Source organism: Triticum aestivum, chromosome 3A (genome assembly GCF_018294505.1).
Source record: "Triticum aestivum cultivar Chinese Spring chromosome 3A, IWGSC CS RefSeq v2.1, whole genome shotgun sequence".
In the NCBI taxonomy this organism is placed as follows: domain Eukaryota; kingdom Viridiplantae; phylum Streptophyta; class Magnoliopsida; order Poales; family Poaceae; genus Triticum; species Triticum aestivum.
Genome location: NC_057800.1, coordinates 585316648 through 585344284, shown reverse-complemented (window position 1 = coordinate 585344284; position 27637 = coordinate 585316648). Strand labels below are relative to the sequence as shown.

Sequence of the window (27637 nt, the reverse complement as noted above, 5' to 3'; positions counted from 1 at the left end):
GATCCCGTCATCAACGACATCCAATGTGCATGATCAGAAAACCGTAACCATCTATTGATCAACGAGCTAGTCAACTAGAGGCTTACTAGGGACATGGTGTTGTCTATGTATCCACACATGTATCTGAGTTTCCTATCAATACAATTCTAGCATGGATAATAAACGATTATCATGAACAAGGAAATATAATAATAACTAATTTATTATTGCCTCTAGGGCATATTTCCAACAGGAAGCCCAACTCGCTCTTAGACTATATACCTAGCAATTAACAGTACTTTGCTTAGAATCAAAGCATCTCCGAGGAACAATACGGATTTTAAAGGGAAAGTACGAGGTTTGAAGCGGAAAGTCAAAACTTTCATCATTTTCCATTGAAACTTACATATGCTGAAAATTCGCCATTGTAAATTCCATGTAATACATTAGGACATTTTTTGTGTTAATTTAATTTTTATGAAATTTAATTGATCTGTAGTGATCTAATGGATATAATTCAAATTTGAACTACATATACATTAACAAATGCGCAAAATTTTGTACAAAAATCATATTTAAGTGCTTGGGTATATATTAAGGTCATATGCGGCGCGCCTTGAGGCTTACTTAAGTTTCTAAGCAACCTACATCATAATTTTTTAAAATTCTAATCACATACTATACATTTTATATAATGACACCATGCAAAGTTTCTTAGTTTTCAGACTTTATTTATGTTTTTTGTAAATTCAAAAACCACTTACCTAAAAGGTTTTGTATGAATTTTCCCATCTACATGTTTGAAATTTCCAAACATTTTTTTCATACAACCTAAATATATCCTACCTTCAATATGATTTTTCTACCAATGTTTGGATTTTTTTAATGAACTTGCAGTTCATATATGAATTATATCTAGTTGAATAGATAGATAATCATGAAATGCCTAAAATATAGAAAATGAACCCTAAAAAGTTCAATTTCTTATACAATACCATAAAACCTAAAACCCAGAAATACCCTAGAAAGACAAGAAAAATACCTAAAATTTGTCTTTTTAGACATATTTTAGAGTGTAGATTCACTCATTTTGCTCCGTATATGTAGTCATTTGTTGAAATCTCTAAAAAAACAAATATTTAAGAACAGAGGGAGTAGCATCGATCGAGACATAACGAAGTCTCAATCGACTGAGACTTAGAAACTGTTCTCTCATATGCAACGCAAGTTGCGCATGCTCATTCTAACTTGATTTTGGAGGACCCACACAGATGCATATATTAATTCACCTCCTTAGCCTTGGCATGCCTTATGCAGAAAGACTTGACCCTCTCCAGGCCATCCTCGAGAAGGGATCGATCAACTGCAAACGTAATACGGAGCCAATCCTTCATTCCTAGTCCACTCCCTGTAGTGCAAGAGCATGCGTTAATTTTCAGTTACAGAATACTACCGTTCACTAGTAATTGAACCAGCCGATAGCCAGATACCCCACCCCGTGAATTGTAGCAAGAATATTTTTAGACTGTGCAAGGAAGAGGTTTGTTCCTCCCAGTTAATTTGATTACAATATAGTCATGGGCTATGTAACGATCGATGTCAAAACAAGTTAAGTTACAAATACCAAAACGATCGATGTCAAAACATGGTTGATAAGTTCAATGCATGATTGATTATATATGTACCTGGACAAATGACCACGGATTCCTCTCGGGCAACCTTGGTGCAGAAGTCTACATCATCGTCGATGCCATCTAAGCAGGACAGGTCCAGCTTAACCATGACGACCATGGACCTCTCTGGTTTGTGAGGACAGGTGGTGCAGTCGATGTCGTTGAGTTTCTGGTAGCATATCTCCGCAGCCTCTCTCATCACGTTCATGGCGTTCTCGAAGAAAGCTTCATCCGTGTTGGCGATGATTTGGGGTATAGCTCCCTGGTCAAGTTATTTTCACGGCACTGAGAGAAAAACTACCAGCGCTGCCGCTAATACTACACACGAACATTTGCTTGGCACTAACCTGAACAAATGTTACGGGGTCTACCGAGATGCCACAGTAGCTTATTATCGACTGAATAACCTGTTACAAAAAGGGAAGAAATTAGGTTCTCTGTCAGATGGCATGCATGACCAGATTGAATTCGCCACTTGAAAGTTGTGGTACGTAACTGTCGTTGAAATGAGTGTATCTACGCACTGAAACACGTCTGGATACACTCATTTCGACGATAATTAATTCCGGACGAAGGTTATACTTACTCCCTTCGGTCCTTTTTAGTTCGCATATAAGATTTGACTAAAGTTAAGCCTAGTGAAATTTGACTAATTTTATAAAAAAAAGTGCCAACATTCACAACCTGAAATCAATATCACTAGATGTGTCATGACTTAAAGTTTCATATTATATAACTTTAGCATGGCAGATGTTGATTTTTTTTATATAAATACGGTCAAACTTTGTAAAGTTTGACTTCAGAGAATTCTAATATGCAGAGTAAAAAGGAGCGGAGGGAGTACCTTCTTGTCCCTGAGGGCTCCCTTTGGATCGGATGCCGCGATCCAGCCAAGTCGCCAACCAGGCACCATCCACCGCTTGGAGATGCCTCCCAAGGTCACCACTGGAGCTGTCTCCCCAAACACACCCATGGGCGAAAATATATAATAGAACACCTGCACCCAGGCCCTCACTATCTAACCATCCATTCTGCGCTTCGCGATTCGTGCAAACACATTTCTCTTTTTTGTTTCTCTCGCATAAAACATGTTTTGAAGTTCAAACCTTTGCAGCGTGGCAAAGCTTTCTATCGGAAAGATTTATCCTAGATTCTAGATAGAAAGCTTTGCCACGCTGCAAAGGTTTGAACTTCAAAACATGTTTTATGCGAGAGAAACAAAAAAGAGAAAATTTCAGATAGAAAGTTAGTTGTGTTGCACAGATTTTAAAATAATATTGGACAGCTAAGATAGCAGGGCCCGGGTGCAGATGTTCTAAAAATCCACGTCCCACCCATGGGCACGAACGGCTTGCTCCCAAAGCCGTAATGGCCGTACACTTCGTCACTGATTACCAGGACTCCAAGCTTCCTTGCGGTCTCTGCAATCTGTTTGATTACCCTATCACCGATCACCAATCATCGTACGAGTAGTAGCGCCAATGTTTAAGGTAGAAACTACCTTGGCCAAGTGGTCATGCGAGTAGACGCTCCCACAGGGGTTACTGGGATTAACGATGACCATGGCGACGGTCCTCTCGTCGGCGACAGCCACTAGTCCATCGAGGTCGACCTCCCACCCCTTCTCCGGCACAAGGTCGAAGTGCCGGAACTCGAGGCCGCGCAAGGCCGCGCGCGCCTCGTACGTTGGGTACCCCGGCCGCGGCAGCAGCACGTTGGCGCCAGGCGAGGCCAGCACGGCCATCATGATCTCGATCGCGTGGTTGCAGCCGGCCGTGAGGACGACGTCGCCTGCGGCGAGCTCGTAGGGGAGCTCGCGGGACAGGTACGCGGCGACGGCGCTGCAGCAGTACATATATATGCGTTTACTTGCTGCCCCATATGAGACTTCGACTGACTGAAACAGAGAAGGCTACAGCGGCGCACCTGCGCGCGTCGGCCACGCCGGCGGCAGGGGAGTAGCGGCTGTGCTTGCCTGACAGAACGGCGGCGGCGACGGCTTCCGCGGCAGCGGCCGCCGTGCGAAAGCACGCGAACGCCGAGGGGTCGCCGTGGCCAAACGGCGCGACGGGCCGCGGGTCGCTCGTGTCCAGGCAGTCATACACGCGGCGCACGAGGGAGCGGATGCTCTGCCTGCTAGCCGCCTCCAGCGCCGGGTTTGCCGCCCCAAAGCGCCATTCCGCCAAGCCGCTCGTCTCCATGGTTGCCGGAGGAGCTGTGCGTCGGGCGGTGCCTCTCATGCGTGTGCGTTTTTACCTAGGGAAAGCGAGGTCGTCGGCTCCCTTGTTTCTCACGGCGGGACTGTCTTAGTGACATCGAATGTTTTGTCAACTACACGTAGGAGGCACACGACTCGTTCTAACCTCTTTTTTTTTGCGAATGGACCCGTTCTAACCTCTTAATCTTTTATTTCGATGGACTTAAATTCGTTTGTTTGGATGCTCATGGAACCTCAATGAGGTTTTAATAGCAAATCATGTTTGTATGGCAAGTTCTAACCTCTTAATCTTTTTTATGGACTTAAATTCGTTTGTTTGGATGCTCATGGAACCTCAATGAGGTTTCTGTCTTGGAGAGCGGCGATTTGGTGTCCGGACTCAGATGAGACCGAGCATGAACAGTAGTGATTTCAAAGGGGAAAAAGTGTAATTTATTTTCAAAAAAATTGATGCAAAATGCTCCTGTGTGTGATCTTCGTGCGAAATTTTGTGAAGTTTGGACATTCGAGGAGCTCGTGGCAAAAAAGACAAATTTCAGATGTCTTAGAAACTTTTGAAAATCGCAAAGTTCACGTCTGATTTTTTTCTTTTTTGCCACGAGCTTCTCGAATGGCCAAACTTCACAAAATTTGCACGGAGATCACGACAGGAGCATCTTGCACCACTAAAAAAATGAATTTTTTTGAAATTCTTTTCCTTTTTAAATCACGGTACTATTCACCGAGCTCATCTGAGCCCAGGCTCTGGGTTGAATTATCGAGTGTTTTGTTTTTTTTTCTTTCTTTTTTTCTTCTCTTCTATATTTTTTCATATGCTAAATCATGAATATTTATTAAACCTCATGAATATTTAAAAAGGGTGTGGCTAGGTAAACTTGTGAATATTAAAACTCATGAATATTTTTTCACACTCTAAATCGACTGTGATTTAACCAAGTCTCAGTTAAGTGACATATAGTATATAAGAACAAAAAAGGAAAATTGAAAAGAAAAGATCTGTACAAATATCCATGCAAAATCAAAGGAATATAGCATCAACTGAGACATAACGTAATGTCAGTCAACTGAGACTTAACAAAACTAATTTAAAAATACTATGAACTTTTTCTAGAATTCACTAATATTTTTTAAATTCCATAAATATTTTAAAATGCATGAATATTTTTAAGTATGTGAACATTTTTAAATATAGAAAACCTCAAAATTCATGAACACCACAAATACTTTATATTTAGTTTTGTACTTCACGTTTTTCTAATCCAAGATTTTTAAAATACTATAACTTCTTTTGATTGAATAAACTTGTTCAAATAAAAAAATATGGTGGTTATTTTTTGAGCTAGCAATGGAGCAAGCGGAAAATAACTAAACCAGCGAGCGAGAGGTTCATGACCCGGCCCATATGAGTGCTATAACAACAATCTAACGGTTTAAACATGGAATAAGAGCTCCCAAGGGACTCACACAGCCACCACCGACTGACACCAAAGTCGAAACGTGTGTCAGAGCTAATTCTGGCAGATCCATCAGTAGAGTATCCCGTTGTGGCGATTAGGTTAAAGAGAAAATATGAGACGTATTTACTCAGGTGTAGGCCCTCCTTACGAGATAAAACCCTACCCCTGCTCGTGTATATTGCAATTGTAATGTACAAAGCATAGGTATGCAAAAATATTATAATGTGTTGTATCAATTGTCTTATATAAGATATTGGGGCCCCTATACACAACCTAGTCGGTTATATCGATGGAGAGAAGTCCTTCATGGCTCTGGCTTTCCTTGTCTTGAACAATAAGTCAGGGTCTTGCTTCCACAGGGCCCATGGGTCGGCATGATGGCCTAGGGTGGAACCAACCCAGGGTGCCTCGGGCCGGCCTAATTAGGCTGGCAACTGACAAGGTGGGGCACCAGTAGGCCGTAACACCGTTAACGTGTAAGGACTCAACAAGCATGCACCTAATAACTCCACTCTCTTCTCAAAACAAATATCATCTCCAACAGCAGCCCAACACGATATAGTAAAGAAAAAATATCATCATAACATAATTAAAACCCAAGCAAGCATAAAAAATCAAAAGAAACAACCAACCACATTAACTTGCTAAATAAAAAAGAATTAATCCCATGAGTGAAAGAATAGTGCGGCAAAGCACATGTTAGCCTCCAGTATCCTCTATAACACTAAGCTCCCTAAATTTAAAGAGCCCACATTCAATTGAGGTCTCCAATTAGAATTAGGTAATCCGATTTCGACCGGGTCAACATTTTCTCAAAGCTCTCTCATTCAATTCTTTTATATTATACACTATGCTTCCTAATTTTCCAGGCCTCAAAATTAATTGAGGTATTCAATTTAGAATTGGGCCAACGGATTTTGACCAGGTCAACACTTTCTCAAACTCTCACATACAATTCTTTTAATTCACTATGTTCCCTATTTTTAAAGCTCTTTCATTCAATTGAGGTATTCAATTTTGGATTTGGTTTATGATTTTCACCGGACAATGATTTTTCAAATTAATTAGCAGCAACCAGCCTATAAAAACATAGCAATCCCGCGCACCCTCCCATCACCTGGAAAAACGAAGCGCCACCATGTGATATTCTAGCACTAATATAGTAGTACATGCGACCACTGACACCGAAATTTCCCCACATAAATATAGGTTGATTAGCGGATAACTCAGAATCACACCACGAAAGACCCACCAAATCACCGCATTATAATAGAAAAACACACTCTATAATCTCCACCACCCGCCAAACTAAATATTCCATATGTTCCAAAATATAAGGGGCACTCCCTCCATTTCCTTATACAAGGCCACTTCATTTTTTTTGTGTCAAACTTTGACTTATAATTTTGGTCAACAAAATATGGATTATACGTGCTAGAAAATATATCATCAAAAAGTTCTTTGAAATGTGCATCCAATGATCTTTTTTGCATATAACTCACTTTTTGTTGATAAAACTAATGGTCAAAGATAGACAGAAAAGTATGAAGTGGCCTTGTATAGGGAGTGGAGGGAGTATTAGTTTTCTAGAAAGTCAAATTTCTTCAACTTTGACCAAGTCTAGAGCAAAAAATATCAACATCCACAATATTAAACAAAAAGTATGGAAATTCATTTCATGATGAATTTAAAAATACCAACTTGATATTATGGATTTTATATATTTCTCTTCAAATTTTATTGGAACTTAAAAGATTTGACTTTTAAAAAAAGTAATCTCCACCACCCGCCAAACTATATATTCCATCAGTTCCAAAATATAAGGGGTATTAGTTTTGTAGAAAGTCCAATTTCTTCAACTTTGACCAAGTTTAGAGCAAACATATCAACATCCACAATATTAAACAAAAAAGTGTGGAAATTCATTTCATGATGAATTTAAAAATATCAATTTGATATTATGTATTTCTATTTATTTTTGTACTAATTTTATTGAACATAAAAGGTTTGATTTTTTAAAAAGTAATACACAATATATTTTGAAATAGAGTGATTTTTTTTTTGAAGAAACCCAGCAACACCAATGGTGCAACAAAACACGCTCAACCCTTCTAGTGAGATACTAAGCTCCCTAGATTTGAAGCGCCCTGGTGCTTCGAAGGATATGGTGTCATTATGGACCTTGCCCATAAGGGTGCGTGTCAATGGTTGACAACGTTGACAGCAACACACACATGCATAGTGGACCAGTCAGTTTTAAGAATATATTATCTAGTTTGTTTCATTTTTTACTTCTTATTTTCTACTAATTATTTTTAGAATGACCTTCCCCAATCTTTCAAAGGTTAAGAATCAAATAAGAAGTCAATCTGAGGAGCCCCGAAGAGAAAATAGGAAAGATTAACCGACTTTAATAGTTTCCTGTTGCTTTCTTTCAGTATGTTTTTTTAGTTTTTTCTTCTCGTTTTATTTATTCACCATTTATTTCATGGATATCCTAGATTTAAGCCTCTCGTGCGTAAGGGCTATGGAGGTCACTATGGGCCTCGCTTGTAAGGTTGTGTGTCGCTGGTTAAGAGTAACACACACCTAACCATAATGGGTCGACCAGTTTTCTTGGTTTTGAGAAGGTATTGTCTGGTTTTTTCTTTTTATTTTTTGTGTATTTCTACTGTTTTTAGTTATTCTTTTGTTTCCCCCATTTTCCTTTTCTCTGTTCCTGTTAGTTTAATCTTTTTTCCTCTTTCATATTTTCATTTTTTCATATTTTAATTCATGAATATTTATTAAAATTCATGAACATTTAAGAACATGAATATTTGTAAAAATCCACAAGCATGGTTTAAATTCATGATTATTTTGTATTTTTTAAATTTCAAACATTTCATAAAAAATGCAAACATTGTTTGAACTTCACATATATTTTTAAAATTCATGATTTTTTAATTTACAAAAATCATATTTTAAAATTTTCAAAAATAAAATCATGAACATATTTATATTTAACAAAACAAATAAAAAGTATTGTAGCCATTTTTTCTAAGCTTGAAGTGGAGTTAGCTGGGGAAAGCTAAGTGAGCGAGCGGAGTCGGGAACACAGTTCAACAAGCGAGAACTTCATTGGTCGGCTCATTTGAGAGTTGTAGCAATAATTCCATGTTTTTTGCGTGGACTAAGAGTTTTCAAGGAACTCACACAAACCACCACTGGTTAACACCGATGCCGAAACAAGTAACGACACCACCGCCATGCACCAAGCAACTACACTCTCCTATGAGAATAGATACAATCTCCAACAGTAGCCCCACATGGTATACAGATGAAAAAACACCACCAGAACATAATTAAAACTCAAAGCCAACATAGATAAAATCAAAACCAAACAATCCATTGCAAACCTACTAGAGAAAAAAAATCGCACGGGTGAAGAATGGCGCGGTGAAGCACTTGTTAACCTCTAGTAGGATACTATGATCCCGTGAAATACTGCTTTCTGGTGAGTTTGGGGTTTGGAGGGCGTTGATGGGCCCATTTGCAAGTCAGTGTTAACCGCGGACGGTGTTTGGGACTACTTAGTATTTTTGACCTCTACATCCTCTCATCTTTCTCCATCTCTCAATCCTCCCCCTTGTCGCACCCTTCCTTCTCTTGACCATGTACCTATACCTATTCTCTCCTCTGGCTGATCTTCTCATCCCCAGTTGGCTCCTATCTTGTTGCTCTCCTCTGGGAGAAGCGGATAAAGATTGACTCATGCTATCACAACATCGACGGGCCCCAAGAAGTACCACCTCCCTAGTTGTCCCCGAGAAGCATCCATCTTTGGCAGTGATGATGTGCGACGGAAGAGGTCAGCTCACAAGCGGCTATATTAAGCTAGGTGGGTGGAGGATAGTGTTGGGTTTCGTGGTAGTTTCAAAAAATTCCTACGCACACGCAAGATCATGGTGATGCATAGCAACGAGAGGGAAGAGTGTGATCTACGTACCCTTGTAGATCGACAACGGAAGCGTTAGCACAACGTGGTTGATGTAGTCGTACGTCTTCATGGCCCGACCGATCAAGCACCAAAACTACGGCACCTCCGATTTCTAGCACACGTTCAGCTCAATGACGATCCCCGGACTCCGATCCAGCAAAGTGTCGAGAAAGAGTTCCGTCAGCACGACGGCGTGGTGACGATCTTGATGTACTACCGTCGCAGGGCTTCGCCTAAGCACTGCTACAATATTATCGAGGACTATGGTGGAAGGGGGCACCACACACGGCTAAGAGTATGATCACGTGGATCAACTTGTGTTTCTAGGGGTGCCCCCTGCCTCCGTATATAAAGGATCAAAGGGGGGTGTGGCCGGCCAGGAAGGGCACGCCAGGAGGAGTCCTACTCCCTCCGGGAGTAGGATTCCCCCCTTTCCTAGTTGGAATAGGATTCGGGAGGGGGGAAAGAGGAGAGAGAGAAGGAAGGGGGGCGCCGGCCCCCTCTCCTTGTCCTATTCGGACTAGGGGGAGAGGGGCGCGCGGCCCAGCCCTGGCCACCTCTCCTCTCTTCCACTAAAGCCCACTAAGGCCCATATACCTCCTGGGGGGTTCCGGTAACCTCCCGGTACTCCGGTAAAATCCCGATTTCACCCGGAACACTTCCGATATCCAAATATAGGCTTCCAATATATCAATCTTTATGTCTCGACCATTTCGAGACTCCTCGTCATGTCCGTGATCACATCCGGGACTCCGAACAAACTTCGGTACATCAAAACTCATAAACTCATAATATAACTGTCATCGAAACCATAAGCGTGCGGACCCTACGGGTTCGAGAACAATGTAGACATGACCGAGACACGTCTCCGGTCAATAACCAATAGCGGAACCTGGATGCTCATATTGGCTCCTACATATTCTACGAAGATCTTTTATCAGTCAGACCGCATAACAACATACGTTGTTCCCTTTGTCATCGGTATGTTACTTGCCCGAGATTCGATCGTCAGTATCTCAATACCTAGTTCAATCTCGTTACCGGCAAGTCTCTTTACTCGTTCTGTAATACATCATCTCACAACTAACTCATTAGTTGCAATGCTTGCAAGGCTTATGTGATGTGCATTACCGAGAGGGCCCAGAGATACCTCTCCGACAATCGGAGTGACAAATCCTAATCTCGAAATACGCCAACCCAACATCTACGTTTGGAGACACCTGTAGAGCACCTTTATAATCACCCAGTTACGTTGTGATGTTTGGTAGCACACAAAGTGTTCCTCCGGCAGACGGGAGTTGCATAATCTCATAGTCATAGGAACATGTATGAGTCATGAAGAAAGCAATAGCAACATACTAAACGATCGGGTGCTAAGCTAATGGAATGGGTCATGTCAATCAGATCATTCACCTAATGATGTGATCCCGTTACTCAAACAACAACTCTTTGTTCATGGTTAGGAAACATAACCATCTTTGATTAATGAGCTAGTCTAGTAGAGGCATACTAGTGACACTCTGTTTGTCTATGTATTCACACATGTATTATGTTTCCGGTTAATACAATTCTAGCATGAATAATAAACATTTATCATGATATAAGGAAATAAATAATAACTTTATTATTGCCTCTAGGGCATATTTCCTTCAGTCTCCCACTTGCACTAGAGTCAATAATCTAGATTACACAGTAATGATTCTAACACCCATGGAGCCTTGGTGTTGATCATGTTTTGCCCGTGGAAGAGGCTTAGTCAATGGGTCTGCTACATTCAGATCCGTATGTATCTTGCAAATCTCTATGTCTCCCACCTGGACTAGATCCCGGATGGAATTGAAGCGTCTCTTGATGTGCTTGGTTCTTTTGTGAAATCTGGATTCCTTTGCCAAGGCAATTGCACCGATATTGTCACAAAAGATTTTCATTGGACCCGATGCACTAGGTATGACACCTAGATCGGATATGAACTCCTTCATCCAGACTCCTTCATTTGCTGCTTTCGAAGCAGCTATGTATTCTGCTTCACACGTAGATCCCGCCACGACGCTTTGTTTAGAACTGCACCAACTGACAGCTCCACCATTTAATGTAAACACGTATCCGGTTTGCGATTTAGAATCGTCCGGATCAATGTCAAAGCTTGCATCGACGTAACAATTTACGATTAGCTCTTTGTCACCTCCATAAATGAGAAACATATCCTTAGTCCTTTTCAGGTATTTCAGGATGTTCTTGACCGCTGTCCAGTGATCCACTCCTGGATTACTTTGGTACCTCCCTGCTAGACTTATAGCAAGGCACACATCAGGTCTGGTACACAGCATTGCATACATGATAGAGCCTATGGCTGAAGCATAGGAAACATCTTTCATTTTCTCTCTATCTTTTGCAGTGGTCGGGCATTGAGTCTGACTCAACTTCACACCTTGTAACACAGGCAAGAACCCTTTCTTTGCTTGATCCATTTTGAACTTCTTCAAAACTTTGTCAAGGTATGTGCTTTGTGAAAGTCCAATTAAGCGTCTTGATCTATCTCTATAGATTTTAATGCCTAATATGTAAGCAGCTTCACCGAGGTCTTTCATTGAAAAACTATTATTCAAGTATCCCTTTATGCTATCCAGAAATTCTATATCATTTCCAATTAGTAATATGTCATCCACATATAATATCAGAAATGCTACAGAGCTCCCACTCACTTTCTTGTAAATACAGGCTTCTCCAAAAGTCTGTATAAAACCAAATGCTTTGATCACACTATTAAAGCGTTTATTCCAACTCCGAGAGGCTTGCACCAGTCCATATATGGATCGCTGGAGCTTGCACACTTTGTTAGCTTCCTTTGGATCGACAAAACCTTCTGGTTGCATCATATACAACTCTTCTTCCAGAAATTCATTCAGGAATGCAGTTTTGACATCCATCTGCCAAATTTCATAATCATAAAATGCGGCAATTGCTAACATGATTCGGACAGACTTAAGCATCGCTACGGGTGAGAAGGTCTCATCATAGTCAATCCCTTGAACTTTCCGAAAACCTTTTGCGACAAGTTGAGATTTGTAGACAGTAATATTACCGTCAGCGTCAGTCTTCTTCTTGAAGATCCATTTATTTTCAATTGCTTGCCGATCAGTGGGCAAGTTAACCAAAGTCCATACTTTGTTCTCATACATGGATCCCATCTCAGATTTCATGGCTTCAAGCCATTTTGCGGAATCTGGGCTCACCATCGCTTCTTCATAGTTCGTAGGTTCATCATGATCTAGTAGCATGACTTCCAGAACAGGGTTACCGTACCACTCTGGTGTGGATCTCACTCTGGTTGATCTACGAGGTTCAGTAGTATCTTGTTCTGAAGTTTCATGATCATTATCATTAGCTTCCTCACTAATTGGTGTAGGTGTCACAGAAACAGGTTTCTGTGATGTACTACTTTCCAATAAGGGAGTAGGTACAGTTACCTCGTCAATTTCTACTTTCCTCCCACTCACTTCTTTCGAGAGAAACTCCTTCTCCAGAAAGTTTCCGAATTTAGCAACAAAAGTCTTGCCTTCGGATCTGTGATAGAAGGTGTATCCAATAGTTTCTTTTGAATATCCTATGAAGACACATTTCTCCGATTTGGGTTCGAGCTTATCAGGTTGAAGCTTTTTCACATAAGCATCGCAGCCCCAAACTTTCAGAAACGACAACTTTGGTTTCTTGCCAAACCATAGTTCATAAGGCGGCGTCTCAACGGATTTTGATGGTGCCCTATTTAACGTGAATGCGGCCGTCTCTAGAGCGTATCCCCAAAACAATAGCGGTAAATCAGTAAGAGACATCATAGATCATACCATATCTAGTAAAGTACGATTACGACGTTCGGACACACCATTACGCTGTGGTGTTCCGGGTGGCGTGAGTTGCGAAACTATTCCACATTGTTTCAAATGTACACCAAACTCGTAACTCAAATATTCTCCTCCACGATCAGATCGTAGGAATTTTATTTTCTTATTACAATGATTTTCAACTTCACTCTGAAATTCTTTGAACTTTTCAAATGTTTCAGACTTGTGTTTCATTAAGTAGATATACCCATATCTGCTTAAGTCATCTGTGAAGGTGAGAAAATAACGATATCCGCCACGAGCCTCAACATTCATCGGTCCACATACATCTGTATGTATGATTTCCAACAAATCTGTTGCTCTCTTCATAGTACCGGAGAACGGTGTTTTTGTCATCTTACCCATAAGGCACGGTTTGCAAATACCAAGTGATTCATAATCAAGTGGTTCCAAAAGCCCATCATTATGGAGTTTCTTCATGCGCTTTATACCGATATGACCTAAACGGCAGTGCCACAAATAAGTTGCACTATCATTATCAACTTTGCATCTTTTGGTTTCAACACTATGAATATGTGTGTCACTACTATCGAGATTTAATAAGAATAGACCACTCTTTAAGGGTGCATGACCATAAAAGGTATTACTCATGTAAATAGAACAACCATTATTCTCTGATTTAAATGAATAACCGTCTTGCATCAAACAAGATCCAGATATAATTTTCATGCTTAACACTGGCACCAAATAACAATTATTTAGGTCTAATATTAATCCCGAAGGTAGATGTAGAGGTAGCGTGCCAACTGCGATCACATCGACTTTGGAACCATTTCCCACGCGCATTGTCACCTCGTCCTTAGCCAATCTTCGCTTAATCCGTAGTCCCTGTTTCGAGTTGCAAATATTAGCAACAGAACCAGTATCAAATACCCAGGTGCTACTGCGAGCATTAGTAAGGTACACATCAATAACATGTATATCACATATACCTTTGTTCACCTTGCCATCCTTCTTATCCGCCAAATACTTGAGGTAGTTCCGCTTCCAGTGACCAGTCTGCTTGTAGTAGAAGCACTCAGTTTCAGGCTTAGGTCCAGGTTTGGGTTTCTTCTCTTGAGAAGCAACTTGCTTGCTGTTCTTTTTGAAGTTCCCCTTCTTCTTCCCTTTGCCCTTTTTCTTGAAACTAGTGGTCTTGTTGACCATCAACACTTGATGCTCCTTCTTGATTTCTACCTCCGCAGCTTTCAGCATTGCAAAGAGCTCGGGAATAGTCTTATTCATCCCTTGCATATTATAGTTCATCACGAAGCTCTTGTAGCTTGGTGGCAGTGATTGGAGAATTCTGTCAATGATGCAATTATCTGGAAGATTAACTCCCAATTGAATCAAGTGATTATTATACCCAGACATTTTGAGTATATGCTCACTGACAGAACTGTTCTCCTCCATCTTACAACTATAGAACTTATTGGAGACTTCATATCTCTCAATCCGGGCATTTGCTTGAAATATTAACTTCAACTCCTAGAACATCTCATATGCTCCATGACGTTCAAAACGTCGTTGAAGTCCCGATTCTAAGCCGTAAAGCATGGCACACTGAACTATCGAGTAGTCATCAACATCTGGTGTTGCTCCAGCAGCAGGCCTGGCACCCAGTGGTGCTTCCAGGACGTAATTCTTCTGTGCAGCAATGAGGATAATCCTCAAGTTACGGACCCAGTCCGTGTAATTGCTACCATCATCTTTCAACTTTGCTTTCTCAAGGAACGCATTAAAATTCAACGGAACAACAGCACGGGCCATCTATCTACAATCAAACATGAATAATCAAGATACTATCAGGTACTAAGTTCATGATAAATTTAGGTTCAATTAATCATATTACTTAAAGAACTCCCACTTAGATAGACATCCCTCTAATCCTCTAAGTGATTACGTGATCCAAATCAACTAAACCATGTCCGATCATCACGTGAGATGGAGTAGTTTCATTGGTGAACATCGCTATGTTGATCATATCTACTATATGATTCACGCTCGACCTTTCGGTCTCCGTGTTCCGAGGCCATATCTGTATATGCTTGGCTCGTCAAGTATAACCTGAGTATTCCGCGTGTGCAACTGTTTTGCACCCGTTGTATTTGAACGTAGAGCCTATCACACCCGATCATCACGTGGTGTCTCAGCATGAAGAACTTTCGCAACAGTGCATACTCAGGGAGAACACTTCTTGATAATTAGTGAGAGATCATCTTATAATGCTACCGTCAATCAAAGCAAGATAAGATGCATAAAAGATAAACATCACATGCAATCAATATAAGTGATATGATATGGCCATCATCATGTTGTGCTTATGATCTCCATCTTCGAAGCACCGTCGTGATCACCATCGTCACCTGCGCGACACCTTGATCTCCATCGTAGCATCGTTGTCGTCTCGCCAATCTTATGCTTCCACGACTATCACTACCGCTTAGTGATAAAGTAAAGCATTACAGCGCGATTGCATTGCATACAATAAAGCGACAACCATATGATTCCTGCCAATTGCCGATAACTCGGTTACAAAACATGATCATCTCATACAATAAAACTTAGCATCATGTCTTGACCATATCACATCACAACATGCCCTGCAAAAACAAGTTAGACGTCCTCTACTTTGTTGTTGCATGTTTTACGTGGCTAATACGGGCTTAAGCAAGAACCAATCTTACATACGCATCAAAACCACAATGATAGTTTGTCAAGTTGGTGTTGTTTTAACCTTCGCAAGGACCGAGCGTAGCCACACTCGGTTCAACTAAAGTTGGAAAAACTGTCACCCGCTAGCCACCTTTGTGCAAAGCACGTCGGGAGAACCGGTCTCGCGTAAGCGTATGCGTAATGTCGGTCCGGACCGCTTCGTCCAACAATACCGCCGAACCAAAGTATGACATGCTGGTAAGCAGTATGACTTATATCGCCCACAACTCACTTGTGTTCTACTCGTGCATATAACATCAACATATAAAACCTAGGCTCGGATGCCACTGTTGGGTTTCGTAGTAATTTCAAAAAATTTCCTACGCACACGCAAGATCATGGTGATGCATAGCAATGAGAGGGGAGAGTGTGATCTATGTACCCTTGTAGATCGACAACGGAAGCGTTAGCACAACGTGGTTGATGTAGACGTACGTCTTCATGGCCCGACCGATCAAGCACCGAAACTATGGCACCTCCGAGTTCTAGCACACGTTCAGCTCGATGACGATCCCCGGACTCCGATCCAGCAAAGTGTCGGGGAAGAGTTCCGTTAGCACGACGCCGTGGTGACGATCTTGATGTACTACCGTCGCAGGGCTTCGCCTAAGCACCGCTACAATATTATCGAGGACTATGGTGGAAGGGGGCACCGCACACGGCTAAGAGTATGATCACGTGGATCAACTTGTGTTTCTAGGGGTGCCCCCTGCCTCCGTATATAAAGGATCAAAGGGGGGGGGGTGTGGCCGGCCAGGGAGGGCGTGCCAGGGGGAGTCCTACTCCCTCCGGGAGTAGGATTCCCCCCCTTTCCTAGTTGGAATAGGATTCGGGAGGGGGGAAAGAGGAGAGAGAGAAGGAAGGGGGGCGCCGGCCCCCTCTCCTTGTCCTATTCGGACTAGGGGGGAGGGGCGCGCGGCCCAGCCCTGGCCACCTCTCCTCTCTTCCACTAAAGCCCACTAAGGCCCATATACCTCCCGGGGGGTTCCGGTAACCTCCCGGTACTCCGGTAAAATCCCGATTTCACCCAGAACACTTTCGATATCCAAATATAGGCTTCCAATATATCAATCTTTATGTCTCAACCATTTCGAGACTCCTCGTCATGTCCGTGATCACATCCGGGACTCCGAACAAACTTCGGTACATCAAAACTCATAAACTCATAATATAACTGTCATCGAAACCTTAAGCGTGCGGACCCTACGGGTTCGAGAACAATGTAGACATGACCGAGACATGTCTCCAGTCAATAACCAATAGCGGAACCTGGATGCTCATATTGGCTCCTACATATTCTACGAAGATCTTTTATCGGTCAGACCGCATAACAACATACGTTGTTCCCTTTGTCATCGGTATGTTACTTGCCCGAGATTCGATCGTCGGTATCTCAATACCTAGTTCAATCTCGTTACCGGCAAGTCTCTTTACTCGTTTCGTAATACATCATCTCACAACTAACTCATTAGTTGCAATGCTTGCAAGGCTTATGTGATGTGCATTACCGAGAGGGCCCAGAGATACCTCTCCGACAATCGGAGTGACAAATCCTAATCTCGAAATACGCCAACCCAACATCTACGTTTGGAGACACCTATAGAGCACCTTTATAATCACCTAGTTACGTTGTGACGTTTGGTAGCACACAAAGTGTTCCTCCGGCAGACGGGAGTTGCATAATCTCATAGTCATAGGAACATGTATGAGTCATGAAGAAAGCAATAGCAACATACTAAACGATCGAGTGCTAAGCTAATGGAATGGGTCATGTCAATCAGATCATTCACCTAATGATGTGATCCCGTTAATCAAACAACAACTCTTTGTTCATGGTTAGGAAACATAACCATCTTTGATTAACGAGCTAGTCTAGTAGAGGCATACTAGTGACACTCTGTTTGTCTATGTATTCACACATGTATTATGTTTCCGGTTAATACAATTCTAGCATGAATAATAAACATTTATCATGATATAAGGAAATAAATAATAACTTTATTATTGCCTCTAGGGCATATTTCCTTCAGATAGACGCCAAAAGAATTCTTGTCATAAGTGGCAAGGGTTATTCTCGATTGCCGGGCTTGAACTCTGGCACATATGATGCCGACCGCCAATTCTAGGTCATGACTCCCTGACCAAATCGGGGGATGAGACAGGAGCTAGGTGATAGTGGGGTTGGTACCAGTGGAAAATTCCAATTTATTATAATTGGTGGCCATCAAGTTCTTAATCAGATTGAAGGGTAAAAAACCTGGACCTAAGAGTGGAGGTGAAGGAGGTACTGGTGGACAGAGATTGTTTTGCTTCAAATGAAAGGAAGGCGGGCATATCAACAAGGACTGCATAAAATATGTTTATTGTATCCTGCGTGGACAAGAGTCACACCTAACTGAAGATTGTGGTTGTCTTAAGCAGATCAAACATGTTGCTAAGTATGTTGGTTTTGCTGCTAAAGGTCTAGGGTGCCTGCTTATACAGAACACTAAGGAGATTAACAACACCAAGCATGCCAATCCTTTGGCTTTAATTGAAGTTACTTCTGGTAAGATTAATGAGACACAATTTCTGCAAGGGTTCAACAAAATGTTTAGTTGAAATTGACGGTGGAGAGCAAAGCAACAGGGTAGAAAGGATTTTGTTATGAGATTCCCTAGTATGGTCAAGTTGGGGAAAGTAACCATTTTTGACAAGTTTAATTTGCTTGGTATTGGAGCTGTGATCAAGGTTTCCAAGTGGTCTCATGGGAATCACACTATTGGGAAGTTGAATACTTTTTGGGTTAGATTTGGTGAGGTGCTAGACTGCTTGAGACAATTTCTTGTAATGTGTGAACTTGAGACTACTTTTGGGTCTAGTGCTAAAAATTTGATATGGTAATAATTTGTGAGATGCCATCTGAACTGATAGTGATGGATTGTAAGCCTCTACTACATGAAATGATGCTTTAATACATCTTACTTCAACGATTTATATTTATCGTCTCAAGGGGCAATTGACTATTGCCATTGTCAAAGCTTGGCATACTGATGGCGTTTGTAGGTGTCTTTTTTCCTTTACTATTAGTTCAGTGCAATTTTGAACCTCCGTCGGATCGCATACAATTAAAGGAAGAAGAAGGCTATTATAATTTTTAATATATTATAATTTTTGCTGGTCATGTTGTGTCTAGTTGTGTGTTCATTGTACTGACTTTTGTTTTCTTGATATTATACTAGCATATATACCCGTGCGTTGCAACGGGAGAAATTTTTTTATGAGAAGCAACATGAGAGATAATTGATGTGTCTATCAAAACGGTCTCCACAACAGTGGTGCGACAGAGCGGAGAGTTGTAGTGTTCTCGCGGGTCATGTTTGGCCCACGAGATCTTTATAGTAGTGGGGTTGGTAGGAGTGGCGGCCACTATCCAACTCGTGCCTTTTTTTCTTCAGGTCCGCCTCCTTGTCGAGGTTGTGGTGACCTCCTCATTTTTGTATAAAAAATGCGAGCATTTTTTAAAAAACTTTAATTTATGGAAAAAGACAAACAAAACATGAAATATGAAGATTTTTTAAAATTCACAAATATTTTTTGAAAATAGAAACCATTTTTAAGGCGGAGAAATGAACATTTTTTGAATTTATGAACAATTTCTGCAAATGGAAACTTGTTTTGAACATTTAAAACCATTTTCAAAATTTTGTTTTTAATCACGAACATTATTTTCAATTTGTGAACATTTCAATAAAAAGGAGTATTTTCCAATTACAACTATTTAAAAAATTCAATTTAATACAAATTCACGAACGATTTTGGAATTCTTTTGAAAAAATGCGAACATTATTTGAATTTCAAACAAATATGGAACGACAATAAAAATTGAAAGTTCCAAATATTTTTGAAAATGGGGACAAAATTTTAAATTCTATAGATTAAACGAACATTTGTACGAAAATCGAAATTCTGAAAAAACAAAAAAGTAAATTTATGGGAATAGGAAAAAATAAGTTGGAGGGGAAAAAAGAAAAACAAAAGTAGAAAAAGAACACAGTAAAAACGTACATGGGCCGGACCAACGTTGGGCGGCAGATGCGTAATTCCCACTATATGCCGCTGAGGGCGACAAATAAGTTTCCCAACTGCATGGGCAGGATATAAATGCGTGGATTCTCTGGGCCTTAGCGCTTGCGGCCCACGTACGAAATTCTGTACAAAACTTTTTTTTGTAGCAGATGGACCACAAAAAATTAGAACAACCTCGGATATAAAAAAGTATTTTTGGTGATAAATGGATGAAACAATCAGAGGTATTTCATCCATTTTCAAAAATGGTACCAAAATTAGAGGTACCAATAAGAAAAATTAGAACAATGGTTTTCTATACCTACTAATTTTTTTAATATAGGACAATTTTGGTACGAGATAGAAATTTAAAGTTCCAAATATTTTTCAAAATTGTAAAAAATGAAATTAGGAAGACTTAAAGAACTTTTGTAAAAATCTAACTTCTGAAAAAAAATATAAAAAATAAATTTATGGTAAAAAGGATAAAATAACTTGGAAGGGAACAAGAAAAAAATAGTAGAAAAAGAAAACGAAAGAAACGGACATGGGCCGGCCCATGGTAGGCGACAGATGCGAAACTCCATATATACCGCTCAGCGCGACAAATAAGGTTTCCCAGCTGCGTGGGGTGGATGTAAATGGGTGGCTTCTCTGGGCCTTAGTGCGTGCGGCCGACGTACGAAATTCAGGACAGAACTATCTTTTTTTTTCTTTTCTAGCAGTTGGACCATAAAAATTTAGTACCACCTCGGATATAAAAAAAATTGGTGGTGAATGGATGAAAAAATTAGAGAAACGCACTTTGCTTTATTACTGGGTATATATATATATATATATATATATATATATATATATATATATATATAGGTATAGATATACTGTAGATTTTCTTTGTCACACCATGCGATTAACGGAAAAACTCAACAACAATAAACCTAAGCATGGGAATCGAGGGAGTACATTTTCGCCTGAATTATATCCTTCTCGCCCGACTGATTCCGGGATCATGTAAAGGCGAGCGGGTCGACGTCTGTCCCTTCGCTGTCGGCTCCGGAACGGAATCATGGGGTCTCACGTCGATGCAGCACCCACGTCCAATCCAATCCAAATCCAAGGAAAAGCAACCCCGCCGCTGACACGGTGTGTCCTCCGACTCCTCCCCCACTTTCTCCCCACCACCCCCCGTCTCCCCCGCTCCGGACGCATCCAGTCGCCTCACGTGCGCGCCTCTAACTCGCCGCTCCGGTCAACCCGCCGCCGCATGCAGCAGCACGGACAGTACTACTACTACTAGATGTAGATCGTCCAATCCGAAGGCATTCCTCCCCTCCCCGTCGGGCCACCGCACCCACGGCCTGCCTGCCACAGTGTCCGTCCCATAGTTTATTCTCTCCTTCCGCTGCGCTTCTCTCCCGCATTGGTTTAAAGGAGGGAGGTCCACGGACGGAGGGGAGAGAGGCGGTCCCCCGATGGCCCTGCGTCCCTCGCCGGCCTCCTCCCCCCACGCATTGCCGGATTCCAGGGCTCCCCGCGCGCCGCCGCCAAGTGGGCTGCTCTGGCAGGAGTAGTACGGGGGGTTTGCCCGCTGCTTCTTGGCTGGGTTGGCCGAGGGCTTTGGTTTGGGATCGCCGGAGCGCCAGGATCCGGAGGTTCCCTCCAGGCTAACTAAAGGTGGGTGTATACATACGTTGCGGCATTGCCTGTTTGGGGTCCGTCGGATCGTGCCGAGGAAGATCGGCCCGAAACCGCATCTTCTCGTGCCTCTGCATTCTCTGTCAGCGGGCTGGTTGGTTACCTTACCTGAACGCAATTGTAGCAAGAATTTAATTAGTTCCATGTTACTTATGTGAACACTGCGATGATTTGCTTGCAGATTCTTTAACATTTGATTTGACTGTCGAATTTGGTGCTCGGTCTTGAAATTCAGAAAGGAGAAGAGCCTTTGCTAGGTTCAGCAATCGATGGCCTCCGCGGGTGAGGGAAAAATGAAGGTGAGATGGTAATTCTGTTTCCGCAACCACATTCTGTAGAGATGAAAACAATTGCCTTCATCAAACTACATTTGGACTCCAGGGTTGCCGCCCCAAACTTTTCGGTGCAAAGGAGAAGAAATCTGCAAAGAGGACCGACAGTCCAAGCTGCAATGCAGGTCGCCTTTTGTCCTTCACTTTCCCCATCACGCATGAAAATACCTTTGGACGTTGTTTCCATCCCATGTTTTAGATTGTTACGGGACATGAGTCTAAAACCTTTCTTCAGTAAATATCCCAGTATTGAAAAAACTTTAAATCTTCTTTAACAGTTGAAAACTAACTTTAGTGAAGCAATGTTTTCACCAAATTGTTCCCTAATTGGGCAAGTTTAACCACTTCAAATTTATAGGGGCGAGTTTTACCCAAAAGTATGATGTGACAAAATTGATTGACAAACCTGCAATCCAAACTATCACCTACCATTCCATTTTCGAAACATGACACCATTTTTTAGAACAAAAACATGGCATCGTTTCAGTCTTAAATTATATAGAGATTAATATGAAGCTCCGCAACAGTCATTAAATGAGCCTCACAGTTCTTATAAGGTAGCTAATCCCATTAATCAATTATCCAGAAATCTTTAGTTTGTCTTGACATAATAGCAGGAATTAAATGTGTCGTATGCTCCTATATATTACAGCAGCTGAGCTTGGACCAAGTCCTTCTAAGACAGTATCCGCTTCCCCCTTGAGAACACTTTCAGGTACTTTAACATGTAAAATCATGTGTTTTATCTGATTGTACAGATGTAAAATGTTAGTTTCAATTTGTTTCTTGTCTGTCTTTAATTCAAACCAGGAGTTAAGAGCATACGTCTCAGCCATTTCCTGGCCCAACCTTCTTCTATTAATAGAACAACTGAGCCCATCAGGTACAACAATGGAAATTTCATATCCTGTCATTTTCCCATCCTTTTGTGCCAACAGACTAGATTCTCCACTCTGCTTTCATTGAACAGAATTTTTGTCTCTACCTGGAACGTCGGTGGGAAAGCACCTACTGCTGAACTGAACATGGATGATTTTGTTCCACCTCATGATCATTCAGATATTTATGTGTTGGGGTAGGTTTTGCACTGATTTTAAATAGATACAGAAATATTCCTTGCCGACATTACTAATTACACTGCCTGTGTTATTATTATATATATATATATATATATATATATATATATATATATATATATATACCCTCCCTAATGTTTAACACATGAATATTAACTTTCTCATCTACAAGATTCAATGCACAGCTGAAAAAGTTAAAAGTAATCCTTGATTGGTGTGGTAGTAGAATATCATTAACACGTTTAGTATTTGTATTCAGCGTAATTAATCCTGGATTCCTGGTTTACTTTCAAGTCTCAAGAGTATTTAGTGGACCTTTTCCTTTAACATTGATCTCCATGACATCAATTCTATCTATTAATCTTTGAACAGTTTTCAGGAAATTGTTCCTCTCAATGCTGGTAATGTGCTTGTGATAGAAGACAATGAACCAGCTGCAAGGTGGCTTGTTCTTATAAACCAAGCACTAAACCGGCCAGCTCATAATGATACCAATGTCTTTCAGCGTCCGACATCTCCATCTGTCGATTCTACTTCATCTCGAGCTTCTTCAAGCCTCGACACTTCATTCTCTGAATTAACAAAAACAGCAAGTGGTTCCGCAATCTTCCAGAAATCTTCCCTCAAAGCCATTAGAAAACCTTTCATGCCAATGCAGAGAAAACGGCTTAAGGCCTGCAACTGCCCAGCAGAAATGATCAAATCATCGTACAGGGATGCTTGCTTTCGGCGCCCGAAAAAACATGCTGACGAGACTGATTCCTCGGGAGAGGAAGAGAAAGAGAACACGAGGGATTCTTGCGGCTCTGTGCTAAGTGAAGTAACTTCCGCTCCCACCGCAAGGGATAAGCTAAAATATAACCTCATAGTATGCAAACAAATGGTTGGTATTTTTGTCACTGTGTGGGTAAAGAAAGAACTAGTGCAACACATCGGCCATCTAAGAACGTCTTGCATAGGGCGAGGAATTCTTGGCTGTCTTGGAAACAAGGTCAGGACTAAATCAGATTGAAGCATTGCTGTAACTAATTGTCCGTATCCTGAATACACTTCTACTGCAGGGATGTATATCAGTAAGCATGACAGTGCACCAGACAAGCTTTTGTTTCATCTGCAGCCATTTGGCTTCAGGTCAGAAAGAAGGGGACGAATTCAGAAGAAACTCTGATGTTCTAGAGATAATGCGGCTCACACTGTTTTCGAGGCTTTGCAGGAGAATTGGGCGAAGAATTCCTGAGAAAATTCTTGAGCATGAGTAAGAATCTGGTGATATACTCCCTCCGTTCCTAAATATATGTCTTTTTATAGATTTCAAATGGACTACCACATACGGATGTATATAGACACATTTTAGAGTGTAGATTCACTCATTTTGCTCCGTATGTAGTCACTTGTTGAAATCTCTAAAAAGACAAATATATAGGAACGGAGGGAGTATATGATTGTACATCTGTTCCTTGTCAGTTTAATATTCTGTAACTAATTAATGCACTGTTTATCTCAGTAAGGTAATATGGTTTGGGGATTTGAACTACCGTATTGCACTGAGCTATGAAGATACGAAAAGGCTTTTGACGGAAAATAATTGGGATGCCCTTTTCGAAAAGGATCAGGTAACTTTGTATCAGTTGAATCAATCTAGTTATGAATCAAAATTTGAACTACTCACTGAAAGACGGCAAACAAATGCATTTATTATCTGTTTGCTAAAAATTTGGTACTACTAAAGAAATCCGAAAAGGTGATATCAAATCTTTCAAATGATTCCCTTATTGCGCCCAAACCATAGTTGTCCACTTCTGCAAATTTTCCCTTCCCTGATATTCAGTATGTTCATTCTTCAGCTAAAAATTGAACGAGATGCTGGACGAGTGTTCAGGGGATGGAATGAGGGGAAGATATATTTTGCTCCCACATACAAGTACTCCTCTAACTCGGATGCGTATGCTGGTGAGACTGCAACATCAAACAAAAAGAGGAGAACGCCAGCATGGTATGTAACTATGAACAATTTTAAGTAGTTCCATGACAAGGAAGCCCTGTCTGGGAAATAGAGAAAGTGTAATGTCATAATATTCCATTCAGCTGTTGCTGTAGGCACAAACTTAAGGCCTTTTTTTATTTTCATGCCATCTTAAATCCTAAAAGATTGAGCGGCTGTTCGGTACACCATAAGGACAACATAGAAATCTTCCCAAGAGGTTTTTTAGGGAGCGTGCACAAAAGCTTTGCATGTCTTTTCGTTAAGCATGCCAATTGACAAGAGTCAAATGTACAATATATCCTAAACGGCTCGACAAGTGGCTATTGTTCCACACTTCTACTGGGAAGCCACAAAGAACCCACCAAAAAAAAAGAAGTCCAAAAGTCCTATTGGTTGCAATCCCACGAATCAAAGACCCCACTTAAGAAAAATTCCGAAGGAGTAGAATCCTAGAAAAACTCTTTGAGATCGAACCAAAGAGGCCCTAGCATGCAGTCTAACATTACCATTGGCGTTCACTGCAAGTGGCAATAGCTCTCTAAGTACTTCCATGCAAAAGTAAATAAGTAAAATAAATGCCGCACACAGTAGTTCTGATATACAATAAGCTTGTGATATTATGCTTGTGAACCATTCGGTGCTCGATGCATTCCGTTGCATACGTCTTAAGTAATTGAACTTGTTCAGGTGTGATAGAATATTGTGGCAAGGAGACGGCACTTCACAGTTGTCCTACTACCGTGGAGAGTCCCGATTTTCAGATCATCGTCCTGTCTGTGGAACCTTCATTGTCGAGGTTGAGGCACTAAACAGAAAGACAAAGAGGTGTTCATCTAATGCTGACATGAAAATCGGTGCTGAAGAACTTTTACCAACGGACAAGAATAAGGGTAAAGGTACTGCACTTCTTCACATGCAGTGGTCATTTTCTAAATCTTTCATATCCCAAATTTTGGCATAGTAACTAAACAGGTGCGTATGTCAAGGCCAATACAAAGTGACGATATCCCATTTTGGTTTCCGGTTAGGTAACAACAATGGAATCAAATAAACATGATGCATTGTTGTTTAACTACAAAAATTCTATTGCATTTTCTCATAAGATACATAGATCTTAAGAGTCGAGCTTAAGTATATTTTCAACCCATAATTAAACGTGAAAACGGTCATACCCTACACGCACTCTAGCCCTGGACTCATACAGAAGACTGAAGTATGTCCCTGCTTCCATTTTGCAGGCACATCATGGAGCGTGAGCTTCCACAAAATAACACAATAATGTGCATGCCAGTTCTACAAAGAAAAACGTATATGCATCACGTTGTCAAGAATCGTGCATAGATTCTATTTGGACGACGGTTAAAAACCGGCCTGATGCTCCTGTTTCAAACAGGGCAACAGACTCTGGAAGTGGAAGGATAATGTCTAGTTTTCATTCCAATTTTTCCAACGCAGTCCAAAAGAAAAAAAAAAGACAGGTCTCCTTTTAAAGGAAGTGATTTGGTTATATACCTGATAGGATTAAACCAGCCAATATTCTTTGGTCTGTAATTTTTCCAGTTGTAAGTATAATTGTACTATGAGTCTATGACAGGATGAAGCAACAATCTTTTTTTCGCGGCAATTTTTTAAACAAGCCACGAGCATTTTGAAATGCACATGATGTTCTTTCCTCCTTTCTACCGATTTCGTAGCATTGTGTGTCTTGCAACTGTGTACTCTGATTCAAAAGACAGATAGAGTTAGGTAATAGAGATGCACATAGGTGGATGGATTCATAATGTATTACCCATATACTAGTATGAAGCTGGAGCATGCTACACCATTACTTCCCCCCTCTTCTTAAACTTGACCATGAGATCATTCTTCATCTGCAGAAGAACCGGCACACTGGGATTCGTCGTGTGCCTCTCCAACACCTCCAGATCAGAGTTCCACACCATGGTGGCGGCGATGCTGTTATCTGAGCAACCATGATGTTCCTGCTGAGGCATGACCTTGGGCCCATGTTGAAGATAACTTGTAAGATGGATGCGCGATGACCCGATGACATCCTCTCAGATCCATTCTCCCCATGATGTAGATCGAGATCAAAATGGTCAGATCTCATATGGTGACAACTAGATTGGGTATGTGTCCTTCATCACTCCCCGCCGCCATCTACTTCGCCTCGTTGACCCTAACACTCTTAATATGGCATGTGACCTGGTTATGTGTCAATTGAATGGTTTGACATGTTCACTTGGTAGAGCTACACATTCTTCATGTCTCTTCGTACCACTGTCCACATCGCCCCAGTGATCCTAACTCTTATTACCGAACCAGTAGCGAGTGTGACTTGCCGAATATCAATGATAGCAAGTGTGAATTGCGGAATATAAAGGGAATAAGAGACAACCAATGTATTTCCTCGAATTCAAATACCACCTTTATTCTACTCTCCGTTGAGGGGGGCTCCCCCCGCCCCTCTCTCTCTCTCTCTCTGGATTGCCCCTTGATCCACTATGGATACTATTTTCCTCCACTTCGGAGACAGAAAATTCCACAATCACTTCACAGATAACCCGACCTCTTTCACAAGCTTTGTGAAGAGATCACAGAACC

General features: G+C 41.2%; 2 protein-coding genes across 7 annotated transcripts; one reads left to right on the top strand and one right to left on the bottom strand.

Annotated features, from left to right (window-relative positions):
• Positions 1-1259: 1259 nt before the first annotated feature.
• Positions 1260-3853, bottom strand: LOC123058708 (nicotianamine aminotransferase 1-like). Its single transcript, XM_044481406.1, has 7 exons — positions 3579-3853; positions 3154-3493; positions 2997-3080; positions 2497-2649; positions 2000-2059; positions 1665-1914; positions 1260-1387 (listed from the first exon to the last, which is right to left on the bottom strand). Exons 1-7 carry the CDS (start codon positions 3851-3853, stop codon positions 1260-1262), a joined length of 1290 nt encoding a protein of 429 aa, XP_044337341.1.
• A 17263-nt stretch (positions 3854-21116) lies between these two features.
• LOC123062391 (type I inositol polyphosphate 5-phosphatase 10) lies at positions 21117-27289 on the top strand. 6 transcript variants are annotated; one of them, XM_044485879.1, is made up of 12 exons: positions 21118-21620; positions 21823-21940; positions 22023-22098; positions 22626-22688; positions 22784-22856; positions 22944-23048; positions 23422-24040; positions 24111-24304; positions 24554-24662; positions 24894-25042; positions 25721-25929; positions 26911-27289. In XM_044485879.1, the coding sequence occupies exons 2-12, from the start codon at positions 21911-21913 to the stop codon at positions 27027-27029; spliced, it is 1746 nt and encodes a 581-aa protein (XP_044341814.1). In that variant the 5' UTR covers positions 21118-21620; positions 21823-21910; the 3' UTR covers positions 27030-27289. The 6 variants fall into 6 exon arrangements, with proteins under 6 accessions (XP_044341818.1, XP_044341814.1, XP_044341815.1 ...); XM_044485880.1 differs by having other exon boundaries at positions 21118-21735; positions 25721-25923; XM_044485877.1 differs by having other exon boundaries at positions 21118-21735.
• The last annotated feature ends 348 nt before the right edge of the window (positions 27290-27637 follow it).